The sequence below is a fragment of the Oenanthe melanoleuca genome, chromosome 1A (genome assembly GCF_029582105.1).
Source record: "Oenanthe melanoleuca isolate GR-GAL-2019-014 chromosome 1A, OMel1.0, whole genome shotgun sequence".
NCBI classification, from domain to species: domain Eukaryota; kingdom Metazoa; phylum Chordata; class Aves; order Passeriformes; family Muscicapidae; genus Oenanthe; species Oenanthe melanoleuca.
Genome location: NC_079334.1, coordinates 19,027,341 through 19,042,617, shown reverse-complemented (window position 1 = coordinate 19,042,617; position 15,277 = coordinate 19,027,341). Strand labels below are relative to the sequence as shown.

The 15,277-nt window shown below is 41.7% G+C and overlaps 1 protein-coding gene across 1 annotated transcript; it reads left to right on the top strand.

Annotated features, from left to right (window-relative positions):
- Positions 1–2,414: 2,414 nt before the first annotated feature.
- On the top strand, positions 2,415–3,431 carry LOC130248337 (basic proline-rich protein-like). The gene has a single exon (XM_056482048.1). The coding sequence runs from the start codon at positions 2,415–2,417 to the stop codon at positions 3,429–3,431; it is 1,017 nt and encodes a 338-aa protein (XP_056338023.1).
- The last annotated feature ends 11,846 nt before the right edge of the window (positions 3,432–15,277 follow it).

The following is a 15,277-nucleotide window of genomic DNA, read 5'->3' as shown; positions in this document are numbered from 1 at the left end:
CTTTGAAAACTCCAGAAAATAACATGAAAGGAGGATATGTAAAATGAGACAACAAAACATGAGGAAAACAGCAAGTTGAGAAACAAAAAATTACTATAATCCATAGTTAATACATAAAATACCTAGATAATTTAAGAAGGGTGTATATACATCAGTTTACTTGGATAACTGAAGTTGCCATTTCTCAATTGAAGAGATTTTTGCCACTGTCTGATACTCTGCAAAGAACATTTGAATGCTGTGAGTTATACTGGTGTTCTGGAGTACTGCACCACAGACTGAAATATTATTCTAGATCATGTCTATTAGTTTAGATCTCACAGACCATAGAGCTCTGATGTCATTCTAGCCATGCAACAGAAGATAATATTATTAGCTGAACTATCACCATATATACATCTGCTTAGGAAAAATCAAATTAGGCTGCAATAGGAATTTTACCAGAGTAAGAAAATGAGGATTGGTGTAACACATTTAATGTGTTCTGTGAAGTACACTACAATATTATACTTAGTCATATGATATGACAAAGAGTGTTATAGGTTAATTACATGTTATGTACCTCTAGCTTTGACATAACTGACTACAGAACAGTCATAACTTTAGCATTAAAAATGTAGTCATGCTGTGCATGCCACAGAATTTATTTGTTTTTACACAGTCTTCACATCGTTTGGTAAAATTGTGAGTTGCATTTTCCTCAAAAGCTCGAGGATTCAGAATAAAAATGGTAAGTCTTCTCTTTCCCTTTTATAAAATGATTTTATTTTTACTAGACACACTTTGTAAGGACTGTTAACTGCAGTAAACAAATAGTAGACATCTGACATCTTACTTTTATTACCAGCTGTTCATTATTTTAATACCATAGACTGCACAGAGTAATTCCTGACTGACAGTGGTGAAAGTGAGAACTGGACCCTTCAGAGCTGCATTGGAGGAGTCTGGAGAGGTCTATCAGTGCAACAGTAATAATCCCATTATATTAATGATGTGTTTTACGTGGCATTGTTGGTTTTTACCTGCACTACCTCCTGCCTTTGGAGATCTGTGGAATATTTCTAAAGAGCATGCAAAAGTTTGCCAAAAAATGCAAGTTCAAATATTTTATGTATCACATATAAGTAAATTTAATTATCAAGGGGGTTGGACCTTCAGTGAAAATACTTTATGTATCTACAAGCCAAAACCTGTTGAAGACAACTACCTCTAATGCAATGGGACACATTTAAACAAACTTTGAGCTCAAAATAATTCTGCTGTCAGAGTTAGTCTCTTTAACATTTACCCATTTGTACCCTGGTAAAAGTTCCACAGGGCAGACAGATCAACATTCACTTAGAAACTGCCCCAAATGGACTAATAATCGACTCAACATTCTCTGAAGCTTCTTTGGTGCTTTTACCCAACACACAGAAATGGGATGTGAACAAGGATCATCCCAAGTGGCTTCCCATGGCTACACTGGTCGTATACAGAAAGAACTTCCAGTCACAGCAACATGGGAATCAACTGAAGGGAAAGAATGCATGTGTGCAAACATGACAGTTCTAATAAGAGCACTGAATGTTCAAGCAAATTCACACAGTGCATTCTTTATGGATGAGAGAGGCCTCTGATAGATAGACATAGCAGCTAAAGCCTAACTTGTAATCATTTCACATAAACCAAGTAAGGAATGGCGGAATCACATTCTCCTCCGAGTGCTAAGTGCAGAGTTGAACAGGCAAACCAGCAACACACCCCACGAGCATACACACATATGTGCACCCTAGAGAAGGCAGCATCACTCACACTGACAGGCAGGACCAAGTCAGGACTAGCACCACCCAAGGCAACACTGAAGCTCTGGTTAAATCAAGACAAAACAGTAAGAGATGGGGACCCAGAAATTCTAAGTGGTCCAACCATTATTTTGCTGTGCATTTTCAAGAGCTGAAAGCTCACAAGTACATCTGAAAGACTTGATAAACGTCCTGGAACAGGTGGCAATGTTTGCCAAGTGCAGCTAGGATGAAAAATGATTGAGAAATGCTCATATTATAATTACAGGGTGAAGGTCCACTTATCAGTTTCCATGTACTTTCCTATTCTGCGGGGGCAGGGGGGAGGAAGAGCACAACAGCACCATCTTCCCAGATCTTATCTCTTTTGAAAATAGCAATGAACAAATAAGGGAGCCAGCTGGACCTACCAGCCAGCAGTACACATTAACATGCATGAAACCTCAATCATGGAATATCCTCCAACTTCTCCAACAAGCAGAAGGAGAAGATGTGGCACAAATTCATTTCAGAAGTGGCATTCGTGGCCTTATAGGGAAGCGAAGAGGATGGAGCTGACACCCCCGGCGGGATCCTTCCGTCCAGCTCCTGGCCTGGGCTCGCCGTGCCTTGGGAGCCGCTTGGGAGGTGATGATTCCAGCCACAACCGCGCACCAGAAAGCCGCCGGTGCCCGCGGCAGGCCACAGCACCCTCTCTGCCCTGAGCAAGCGGATCAGCCTCGGGAAAGGAGGATGCTCTTGTGCAAGACGGCGGGCAGCAATTCCCGCCGCTCGGACGGGCATCCCCCGAGCCGGGGCTGGATCCCCCGAGCAGAGGGCTGGATCCCTGAGCAGGGAGCTGGATCCCCTGAGCAGAGGGCTGGATCCCGCCGGGTGCGGGTGCGGGTGCGTGCCCGCCGCTGCCCCCCGCCCGCAGCCCCCGCCGGGCTGCCCAGCGCGGTGGGATGCTCGCCCAGCGCGGTGGGATGCTCGCCCAGCGCGGCGGGATGCTCGCCCAGCGCGGTGGGGATGCTCGCCCAGCGCGGTGGGGATGCTCGCCCAGCGCGGCGGGGATGCTCGCCCAGCGCGGCGGGGATGCTCGCCCAGCGCGGTGGGATGCTCGCCCCGCCGTCCCCGGCCCGGCCCGCCGCCCTACCTCGCCCGCCCGCGCCGCCGGCCGTGGAGTTGCCGCAGCCCATGGGCGCTGCCCTGGCCGGCGCCGCGCCCGCCGGTGCGGTGCGCTCACGGGAGACAGCCGGCGGCGGGCGGAGCCGGGTGGGAGATAAAGCCGCGGGGACCCCTCCTCCTCCTCTTCCTCCTCCTCCTCTCCCCACCCATCGCCCGGGAAACCGCCGGCCCCGAGCGCCGCCCGGCCCCGGCCCCCAGCGCAGCCCCGTCCGTGCCCGAGCAGAGCCGCACCCGCCCGCACGGGCTGCGGCTGCTGAGCCGGAGGCACGGCTCAGCCCAGGCTCAGCCTGCACGACTCCGAACGACCCCCATCAGGCAGCAAGCCCAGAGCCTCCCCGGGCACTGGAGATGCTTCTTGGCTCACGCGTTTCACGGGAGCTTTGGGACACCCCTCATCGCCCAGGGGAACATCAGTGCAACCACAGGACCGGGCTGCAAACCCTGTATCTGCTATCAATAACACCCTGTTCACTATCTTAAGCAGATCTTTATGGTTTGGGTATTTCTCTTCTTATATGAAACATGATGAAGACTCATTGAGTTGAGAAGAGCTACAGATCCACTTTCCCCAAGTAATATCAACAGCACTGAGAAACATGAAAGATAAGTTTACAAATTCTTCAAGAAGTAATTTTTCCTCAACATTTGTATCGTTTACCAAAAGGAATCTGACTTTTTGTTACCCCAAACCTCTGCCTTCCACACAGAGAAACAAAATACTTTAAAACTTTGATGGCTTGGTTACTCCTCCTCCATCCTCAAATGACCAGGAAGCTGAAACCCAATGGATACATCTAGATACAACAGCAAATACTCTAGACAGATAGATAGATACTACTGCTACAACAAATTTGTTTAAGGGGTCAGAAAGATGTTTTAGGGGTGTCATAGAAACATCAACAGGAGTATCACATATGCATTTGGCTGATAATTGTCTGCTACAAAAGGACCAGATACAAAGTGCTGCTGCCTGCTCTTGCAGTCTGTTCAGAGAAGGGGGGAAAAAAAGACATCACCAAAAGACATCTTACAGGTTTCCCAAGAAGTACACATTAAAACAAAGCAGCTCCATAAGCAGCAGAGACAATAACATCCAGTCTCCCATGGATTTTTGCTCTCAGGAGAAGCATCTATGTGGGCTCACTGATGTCTACCTCAGGACAGGGTGTAAGATCTCCCTCCTCTGACTGGCTACCTATTTTCATGTCAGTTGTAGAAAGCCAGTATTTTCAGGGTCTTTGTCTGATCCTTCCTGACAAATTGCCTGAACCTGAACAATCAGCTCAAAATCTAATAGGACAGGGCTAATGGGCTCACAGGTATGGCCACACAATTCCTTCACCATCACCAGTCCTATAACAGACAGGCAGTGCACATGTGTGCATTTTACTTAAAAATACAAAAAAAAAAAAAAAAAAAAAAAAAAAAAAAAAAAAGTCATCATGATTCAAAATTACCTCTTTTTGATGACCAGTTTTCTGAAAATCACACATAGAAAAAATAAAGCCTCAGGCCAAGATTTCAGCACCAAGCATCAGCCAGAAGCAAATTTTTAATGGCAGAGTTAAGAAGAAAGGGTGCTCTGAAAGCAATGCTGAAAGACATGTTCCTTAAGGCCCCATGTAGTTTTCTAATACAAAAACAAACAAAAAAAATCCTAACAACCCACACTGACCATAGGCTTGGCACATTTTTAAGTAGTTTCTAATACACAGTTTACCTTGGAAGAAGTAGCTGTGATGAGCACAGAAACCGAGTCATGTCCTCATATATTAGAAGAGGTAGCTGGGAGGCAAATGGAGATGCCTTGAGACCAAGCCATTGCCCTGGCCACAAGGAGAAGAAATGAGCTGGTTCAGAAACCTGCAATGATATTAAGGATGAGACAAATGTGATGTAACTTCTAAGTGCTCTCACTCCTCCTACAAGTTCAGTGTACCACACACAAGCCAAGCACCCTGCGTGCACAAATTAAGGGCTGCATTTAGTTCAGTAAGTCAAGAAATTTGCAGCACACCCATCCAAAGCTGGAGTTAGTAGCACTTTCAGGGGACTTAAGACAAAGGAAAGGTGATGTGTTCCTCTACATAGTGTCTGGGATTGTAATGAGTCAGCCCCTCTCTTGGCAGCTTTATTGTAGTTGCCTCCTACTACAAATGGGAAGACATACTTTAGTTTCAACTTTACTTGTGTTTTACACAAACAGAGCATTTCACTTTATTACTGAATATAACTGGTAGCAAAATACAGTCACCTAAGCAAGTTAATTAAATGAACACTTAATGTTAAGGGAGAGGAGCAATGTGTTCCCTGCATCTGCAAACTTGGTGTTTGCTATCACATATCCTGTCCTCTAAGGAAGACTGGGAAATATATGGATGTGAACTTCTTTAAGTATTTCAGAAGATGTAGTGAAAAAGGATTTTGTTATTCTTTCCCTAAATCAACAAAAAATTTTACCCAGCTGGGAAAACACGTTGATTGACGGGATTATCCAAATCTGAAATTACAGTGATTTCCCCCTTTTGGACATTCTTGCTAGCCTGTGTGCTTAAAATCCAAACAATCTGTCTGTCAAGCTGGTATGCAAGTCTATGTAAAGGATCTTTAAAACCCATTACTCCTGGGTATTAGGGAACAGCCCTTATTTGCACAACAATGTATACTTTTCAATATCCTTTTTATGTAAGTATCCACACAGAAACGTTATGCACCCATGATTTCTCTCTACAAAACTTTTGCATAAAGGCTTGGATCTCAGTTTATGCAAGTGTAAGAGCTAGGCTTTGATGATCCTTGTGAGTCCCTTCCAACTCAGGATATTCTATGATTTTATAGAAAAAAAAAAACAAATACAGTGCTAATTAGCCCCTCTGAGTATTTTCTTTAGAACAGTGTCTCTTAGACATGGATGTTCTCAAAACTATAAATGTCCTGGAAAAAATTTCAGTTCTTCATCAGTAATTAGCACTATGAGATAATTTTTTTCCTAATCAAATCTACAACAGGAATTCAATTTAGACCAAACTTGCCCTGTTTAAGAGGGCAGGTTGCACTGCAAATATGTGGTCAGAGTTTGCCAATGCAACCACCTTGTTTATGGTTGATTCTCAATTCCACTGTTTCCAAGTTCTAATTCCCATGTTTTCAGGCTACCTTGTTTTATGTTTCCCCCTGGCCAGCTTTACAGTCTTGCTAGAGCACTGTTGTTTTGTAGCTGGCAACCTTGACTTGTATGTTTCACTGACTTCTTCAAATATTATGGTACAGCATAGGTGATGCTTGTGAACACTTACCAGTAAAGGAAAGAAAGTTATGACCTAATTTCCCAGTAAACCTGCAAGGATGATTCTTCTTGAAAAATTGAGTAGTCCAAGTTGCATTCTAACAACAAAAAAAGCACTCTTGTATCAACTGGGGGTTGTTTGTTTCACACATCAATAGAGGGATCAATACATCGAAACATACATACATTTTTTTTACAATAGAAAGAGAGGGGAAAATCAAGAACTTATCAGTAAAAGGTGTCATGATTCCACAGCCCTTGAAGGTGCTCACTACATGGCAAAGGGAGACTTTGAGAAGTTCTCTACATTGCTGGGAACATTTCATTCTTAACAAAAAGGGTTAACTAATTTGATTTGGGTTACAGGAGCCAAATGACAGTCATAAAAAACCTCAGAGGGCAACAAAAAGAAAAAACCTACCACCTCCTGTGTTTCTACACTATTTCTTAATAATGGCTATATTGTGAAAGTGCTCGGTCACACCAAGTGACCCCAGCTGTGCATGGCATTATCTGGACACATAATGAATGTTCATCTTCAGTCAGAAAGACAAGAAATAGCTGATGGATGAGATAATAGAGAAGCCAAAGTAGGAAGCAGTGAGATAGCATTACTATTTATAAAAATGGATGTGCCTAACAAGAACAAAAAAAGGAAAAAAGGAAGCTGTATCAGGACAAAGGAAAGATCCACCTTATTCAGGATTCTGTCTGAAAAGAACATAGGAAACTCATAGGGTATGTGCCCTCCAAAGTCTCCCATCTTCCAGCATTTGCAGGTCACAGTCTGCCTGGGGCAGATGTGTTTGCCATGTATTTAGCAACCCTTAACACATTTCTCTTCTGTGAACCTGCTCCACCAACTCTTGAACACATATGAGGCCCTGGCACTCAAAGCATCCTCTGTTCCACCTCTCAGCCACATGTGAATTGAAGAACCTACTTTTGTCTGCTTTGAGCCTGGCTCCTGCCCCTTCAGCTGTTGGTGGTTTGTTCCTTGTATCAGGATAAACACTGAGGAATCAATTCCCCACCTCACACCATTTATGATTTTTGTTCTTCACAGTAGAATGAACACCAAAGAATCAATATGCCATGTCCCCCATGCTCACCTTTAGTTGGCAGCAGTGATAGCAAGTTGTTATTTTCTGGCAGTTGATCAATAGGTGCTTAAAACACTTCAAAAGAGATTGTCTGTGAAAGGGTTTAGAAACCTCATTCTAGAGACTAGGTTCTGCTAGTAATACCAAGTTTATAAGAGAAGTAATGCAGGGACCCTGCATGGAGGGAGCAGCCAAATTTCTTTGCCCATGGGGTGTCCCTCCTTGCATTCCTTGTTAGGAATCAGAAATTGTGATAAAAGCTTTCTATGTGCCCCTCTCTCCCTTTTCTGGCTGCCCCACACTCACCATGGGAGATTTTCAGCACCAGCCCCTTCACTCCTCTGAGCTCTGAGCTGGTCTTGCCTTACCTTGAGCTCACACCATAGTGAGTAGCCCAGATGGGCCAGCTGCCATCCAGCCTTAAATGATCCCCATGGCATTATTTATCATGGCAGCACAGTGAGGAACAGAATCAAACTGCAAGAATTAAAAAAAAAAAGCAATTTGTCTTTGTCCTTGCAGTGACAGTGGAAAATTTGACTTGAATACTTCTTTTAAATGAAAATGATGACTCCTTCTATTAAAAAAAACTCATAAAATGGTAGAACATGTAGGTTTATAATGGTCTGTGGAAGCACACTTTAAAAATATGATTTTTCCACTTTAAAGCAAAAATAAAAAAAGAGTATTTACCAAGATCAAGGGTTTTCTTTCATCTTAAGTCAAGATTTTAATTTATCTACCTGTTCCTGCTCTCACGAAAGTCACTAATGAAATTCTCATTATTGGGCCAAATCAGACATGAATTGAGACAAAATCAATGATTTCTCCTAAAACATCTAGTAAGCAATGAACAAGGAACCCACTGGCCAGTCAATAAGTGCCAAAGAAACGTGAAAATTCTGTTAGTGGATGTGCCCAGCTTTACAGAAATTTTTGTGCCTCCCCCTCTCAATCTCTGAAAGAATAAATAACAATTAATTTGCAATAATTCTTTCTGAATGTGATTATTGTCCATAGTCATGAAACTCCCTTTGGTTCTAAAAGCTTATGGGGCATATGATTCTCAGTTGATTCACAACATAGAAATGGAGTTCAGGACTAAAACTTTTAAAGATAAGTTCATGGGGAAGAAATAAGTCATAATTCAATGCTACTCTGTTCACATCAGTGTTATATCTGTTCCTAAAAAGTCTGGATTTTAGCACATGGACCTGAAGAATTTGCTGTTGGGCTCAGATATTACCCCCTCCCTGCAAAGATTTCTCTTTCAGAGTTATTTTCAGGTGCCCTTGAAAATAAAAAAATGGCCAAATGCTTAAATTGGATACTAAGAATCAGTTTGGAATCCTTTCTGTGCCCAAAAGATTGATATGTATGATGTATTAGATTCTTCTGTTAGAGGTTTCACAAAAATACAGGAGATAAGTAAGGGTGCTTCTTGCCTCTGTGATCACTCAAACTTCATTTTACTATCTCTCCTAACAGCCTCCCAAAGCTCTATTCCAGAGGAGAAAAGCATCTTACTGTCTTATTTTAATATACTATGCAGACAGATTAATCTCTTTCCCTGTCTCTCACTTCACAGATTAATTTGCATGATGCAGCTAAATCAGCTTTTACAATGACAGCATCACAAAATGAAAAGATGAAAAATTGGCAAAATGCTAGAGAAAGGACATGTATATTACACTGTCTTGAAGATGTCAGTGCATCACTTCAGGCACATGTGTACCTAAAACAGACTTGCTCCATTTGAAAAGCCTAAATTAGTACTTGAGTAGTGTAAGACAACTGCATTTAGATCCATGAGAGGAAACCCTCTCTGCCTCAGAACTGTGTATGAGAAAGGCACATCTCTTGTCTGGAGTCCCACATTTTTATTTCAAGAGGCTTTTCTGCACACATAGCTCTTATTTGTGCAGTACTGTGGGAAGATGATATCCCTGCCTTATTATGTTTTATTTTCATGCACTTTTTCAGATGCTAGTTCTTCCCCTCTTGTTGATATAAATTTCCATTACAGTTTTCCACACATAATAATTGCTTTTGCCCTATATTGGTAACGATGCCAACCAGCACAGTTGCTGTCTTGTTTTTGTATGCAGTGTGCCTGCAGACTATAGAAGCAGCAGACACATCCTCACGACAAAAATTGTCTTTTTTATATTTATCCACCTCTGCTTAATTAATACCTTAGTTTTGACAACCTAGAGAAGCTAAAATTTGCCAGTCTTTTTACAGTAGCTATATATAATTCACACTGACTGTGACTTTTCATAACTTGCATGTGCCATTTTTTGAAATAATAGAATCCTGCTTCAGCAAATACCAGCCAGACTAAGAAAAGATAAATGTACATCAAATATCTAAATATGAGTTTAATACAAAAGGATGCTAACAATTTTGATTAACCAAAACTTCTGTCATACTAGGCATTCAAAAAGCAGAAATTCTTATCATTAGCAATATGGAAGCAGTGTGTGTTAGGTCATTAAAAAGACATTCACAAATACCAACTATATACTGTGCTTTGGCTTCTTTTAACACACAGAACGTGGTTCTTGACAGATAAAGTACTAGCAATTTTTAAGCATTTAAGGAAGGCTCTTGTATGCATAATTTCAAATACTTGTAAGAGCAGAATATTTGTACATGTGAAATAAAACAAACTGTAAGCAATCAATTGTAGTTATGGGATGTCCTCACATGATGTTCTCATAGGAGACATCCTTTTAGCACCTGTATAAGGGTGACAAACTCTTCTCATTTACATTAATAAAGATTAAGCAGTTCACCCTGGTTAAACACAGAATCAGCTTTTGGATCCACAAGTAGAGGCATATGGTAGGGACAGACATAGAAATGGACAGTTTGGGGATTTCTGCATTAAATGCTTTATCTAGTTTCATTTATTCCAGGTTTAACAGCAAAATGGAGGCAGCACATCCAAATCATCCATTCCTTAATATATAACTGGAATTATTTCCAAAACACTGGTATTTTGTTTATTAATATTTGCATTGCATTTCAAAGTTCATGACTTTGGGGCTCCTAAAATGCATGGAAATTTGTGGAAATAATGAATGTAGCTTAAAATAATTGCTGTGGAGATTTAATTCTTTGATTTCTGACAGTAAGCATTTAGGATTCAAGGACTTGATTTTCACTTTCCTCCAGAATGAGAAGGGACAGACATTTTCCAACCAACCCCAAATCTCTCCCATCTCATAAGAAGAAGCACATATCACTTGGGGAAGGTCTGGTGGGAGCTGACAGCCTGGCAGCCCCTCACAGCAAACCTGCCCTTGAAGCTGCAACATGGTGAAACCACAGGTGCTGGCAGCACCTGTCCACAGGTACAACAGCACAAACAAGAAGAGATCTGGACTCAAACCTAACAATGGCCAGAGCACTTATTTGAAACAAAGCCACTCTTTTTTGATATAGCTTTCAAAGTGCTGAACATTGCTCCATTTGGCAATGCTACAACGCAGTGTAAATCAAATCTAACAAAACCTCTGAAATTCTGTATGCACAAGCAGTTCTGTTAAGGGGAGGGACAAAAAACTCTGGCAACTTCTCTTCTGCCACAGATTTTTTTCAAAGCTTTTAAGTTAGTTTAAACACTGATGAGAACATTTTCCATTGCATTGTTATTCATGTTCTAGCAGTCACAGATATGATACTGCTCTTCTGCTTGGGGCTTTTTTCTTTTTGCTTGTTCATAGAAGTGTGATTTGAGAGGGTGAAAAACTTATTAGAAACCATTGGTCCCTTCTAAGAAAAACCTATGCATATTACTAGGTACTGTTGACTCTGACTGCCACACATGCTGCCTACATGCTTCATGGTTTTCACTGAGAGATACTTGCTGACCTAGGATCTTTTCAGCATTTATGTTTACAGAGTATTTAAAGATAATGACTGTATGTGAGCCTTGAACTAAATGTTCTAGTTTTAAAATGTGAAAGAAAAACAAGGAAAAGCAATGTGTTACCATAAATGAATTTGAAAGAACTGGGAAACTATTTAGTGATCTAGCCAACATTTATATGCCTGATTAATCTCCAGGAATCTGACAGGCTAAACACAAGTTTCTAAGTTTGCAGGACTGGAGCTGGGTTGTCAAGTGCACAGGTAACATACAGCACTGCTGCAGGGTTACAAAGCACCTGCCTCCATGGCAAATCACACAATGGAAAGCAAAAGAGCGGGGCAGCTTCTCGGCTGCACAAGTTCAGGTGCTTGAGCAGTCACATATGGTGGGCAGTTTACAGCCCAAAAGCTGCCCACAGCCTGGTGAGATAGTTCAGCTTGCTTGTACCTTGCCCACAGTGACCTTTATCCTAGGAAAATAGTGAGAGAGGTTTGCCAGCTGGAAGAATTACTTTGCTAACAGCAGCAGTCGGGCCCTCCTAGGGGCTGTGCTCTCTCACCCGAGCTGTAAGGGCAGCACACCTCTGAAAAGAGCTACAAAGCTCCAAAAGGCAATGACAATATGTGCCTTGCAACCTCTCCTATAATGATTCAACCCCACTTCCCTCACACTCCTCGCTGGCCCCTACTAAAGCAAGTCACCAGCTCACCACAGTGACAACCCTGCCTGCAGCAGCAATACTGGCTGGAGCGCCTCAGTGCACATGCTGCAGAATTCCAGCTTTCTGGCAAGCCCTTCATCTGCAGCAGTAGGTCCAGTCATATGACAGGAAAGGGTTCCCAGTATTTGGCCTTCTCCAGACAGCAGAAGAACTTCTAAGTAGCTGCCACAGGAAGAAAAATTGGAAACATCTGATCTTGCGACACTGGAAGCATCTGAGCACTGTGGAGGAACACAGAGCTCGTGGGAGGGTTCCTGCTGAGCTGGGCTGGGGTGCCCTGACCTGCTGCCTGGGCAGCAATGCAGCACTGCCTTTTCCTTCTGGGACTGCATTTGCTCATGCACTTGTGCTCCAGACCTTGTCTCAGCAGCCTGCTGGGAGGGGTCACTGCCCAGCAGGAAACAGATTGTGTTATCAGTACCCATTTGGGTGCTGCCTAGAGTTTTCTTAATGCTTTCTGTAGCATCCTCTGAGGTTTTTTGCTGTTTCTCTAAAAATACAAAATGACATCTATTATACCACCACATCCTGCTCTGCCTTTGCCCTGGGCAGCATGGACTGCTCAAGGGAGAAATAGGCAGGAGAGCAGTTTGGGGCTTCTGTGGTCTGCAGTAGCTTCACTTATGTACCCAGACCCCTTTGTGCTACACTGTGCACGGAGAACAAAAAAAGTCCAAACAGAAAACAGGAAGACCAGAAAGGATCTAATCATGCTGGCAAACTTTTGTGGACTTCTAATAGGCCTTAAGGTATGTTCTGCTATATATAAATCTTAAGACACTATCATTCAGCATTTTTAGCCTTACTAGCCATAGAAAGATGAAGGGAAAGCGAATCAAAAGGAGTGATTCAAATTAAGACCACATGAATTTTTCAGTTGTGTTGATCAGAAAGAAACCCAAAAGTGCAGGGCCTGATTGGTTCATGTGATCTCATGATAAAAAAATTAGACCAAGTGATGGCTTTAGACACAGTGACATTAAGTACATTTGCTTCTGATATTTGTATTGATGTTGCAAAGACTAAAAAAGCAGGTTACTTCTGACAGTAAATTGACAGTAATTTCTGCAGATGCAGACTGCATTTGAATGTGATATTCTGACTTCTGGTAACCTTTATGCCTAACAGGTTATTTATTGGCACTTCATAATCATACGTCAGGCATTAGAGGTCTCATATTAATGTACATAATCATACCAGATATGCATTTCTTTGATGAAGTACCTGTATTATTCTTTCTGTTATTTCCTGTATTTCACCCAAAGATTTTTCACCATTCCTCAGACAGCACTAAACTCCATTGGACCATCACCTGAAGCAGGTTATGGAGCAACATACATCACAAAAAGCACAGCTAGAAGGAAGAAGGAGCCTGTATATTGACATTTCCACTGCAAAACCATAAAAAATTTAGCTTAAAATATTTCACTAATTCTCCAACGAACTACCCACTCTCTCATTGCTCCTGTTTCTTGCAAAGCAAATGCAAACTGTTAAACCAGATGCCCTCCATCAGACAGGCCCCCAAACAAAAAGTCATGGCAACACCATCCGAGTCCACACAGCCAGGGAGGGGCAGGCGCGGAGGAAGTGGTGGCAACACCTCTGGCTGGTATTGCCATCAGTGACTCCAGCATTTGAAACCATATTTTTATTCTGCATCTGGGTGGAGGCTGCAGTTGTGCTTGCTTGCAGGAGGGGACTTAATTGTCCTTAAATTACATGAAATTAAAGTTATACCCTTCACCTTCGATGAGGTTTTAATTAGATCCATCCCACCAGCCAGTCCATCTGTGCATATCCATTTTGTCATATTGCTAACATGTTTAATGGAAATAAACAAAGCCATGTGTTTTATGTTAAAACAAAGAATACGACATCTTGGTCACATAGCAATTAATAATTTCAGTGGAATTTTATTTCAGCCCAATATTGTGTTATGGGTCCTACACAAAATCACAAGATACTTTTTTTTGTGTGTCCAAGACACATCCAGTACATCAGATGCCCTACTATTAATTTAACCAGTAATTTATTCAGATACAATTAAAAAATTTGGATTGGGATGCTTCTGGTAGTGAAAGTACTAAGACTCTTTTTCACATCTTTCACTTGTATTCATTTGAAGCAATTTATTGCTATTATCATATATAACCTCTATATTCCATCATATATCCTCTATATTTATATATATATTTATACAAAGCTGCAAACTTATGGTAAATTATTACATGTCTAAAAGTCATCTGTAGTTCAAAGATTTGTTACTGAGCACAAAGAAGAATATGAGACACTTTGTTAAATGCATAAATAGACTCAGCTGACTTAGCAAACATGTGACTACCACACCACTGCTCAAAAATTTCTTGTAAAGTATAAGGTAGGAAGCCAAAAAGGAAGTATAATGCAATATGCTCTTTAAAGTTATAATGGAACATATGAGAAAGAGAGCCCAATGCAGTATGACTTACTCTGTAACTAGTCTAACCAGAAAAAAATAATTATAGTCAGCTCTCCATTAATACTGGGTGGATTATCAAATTTGGAAATAAATTAGGCTAAAGACGCACAACAGCTGCCTTGTTTCCAAACAGTCCAATTAAAGCTGGCAGGGCTTATTAACTCAGGCACAGCAGCACCCAGGCTTGGCACTGCTGCTTCCAGCCCTGAGCTGGTGCTGGGCAGTTGTGGGGAAAGCACCTGGGCAAATGTGGAAGCCTGGCACTGACACCTTCTGTCCTGCAGAAGGCACAGTCCCAGCTGTCCCCTCACGCTCTGGTCCTTTCTGTCACACGGCTTGACTGGCTGGTTACCAAAGGATGTTCCTGCTGTCCTCAAACAGCAACAAGACTGCCCTGTGTAAAACCACAATTTCAGGTTTGAAGATGCACCAATTTCTGTGGATCTACAGTAATGCTGAAATATTTTATGTCATTTTGCCAAGAGATTTGTTTAGCAGACAAATCTTGAACTTCCAGATGAATTCAAACCTTCTTTCTTTTAAAATTGATCATTCTCCCAGCTCTGAGATTTTTTGGCTACAGTCACCCTTTTGCTGGAAGGAAGTATCATCTTTTCATAGAAGCATTACAATTAGTTTATGTAATGAATCACTTTATACTCAACACTCATTTATTGATTTTACTTGGTACTATTATTTTACTAGTTTTATAAGCATTATGGATCAATTTAATTGTAGCCATTCTGAGTTCTTTTCCTTAAGTTTTTACACTCTAAGAGCCATTCTTCTTAACATAATTGAGTCACCTGTAGGTTACAGAATACACACATACAAATTAATTGGGCTGCTTCCTGGAAGTGATCTCCAGCTCAGTT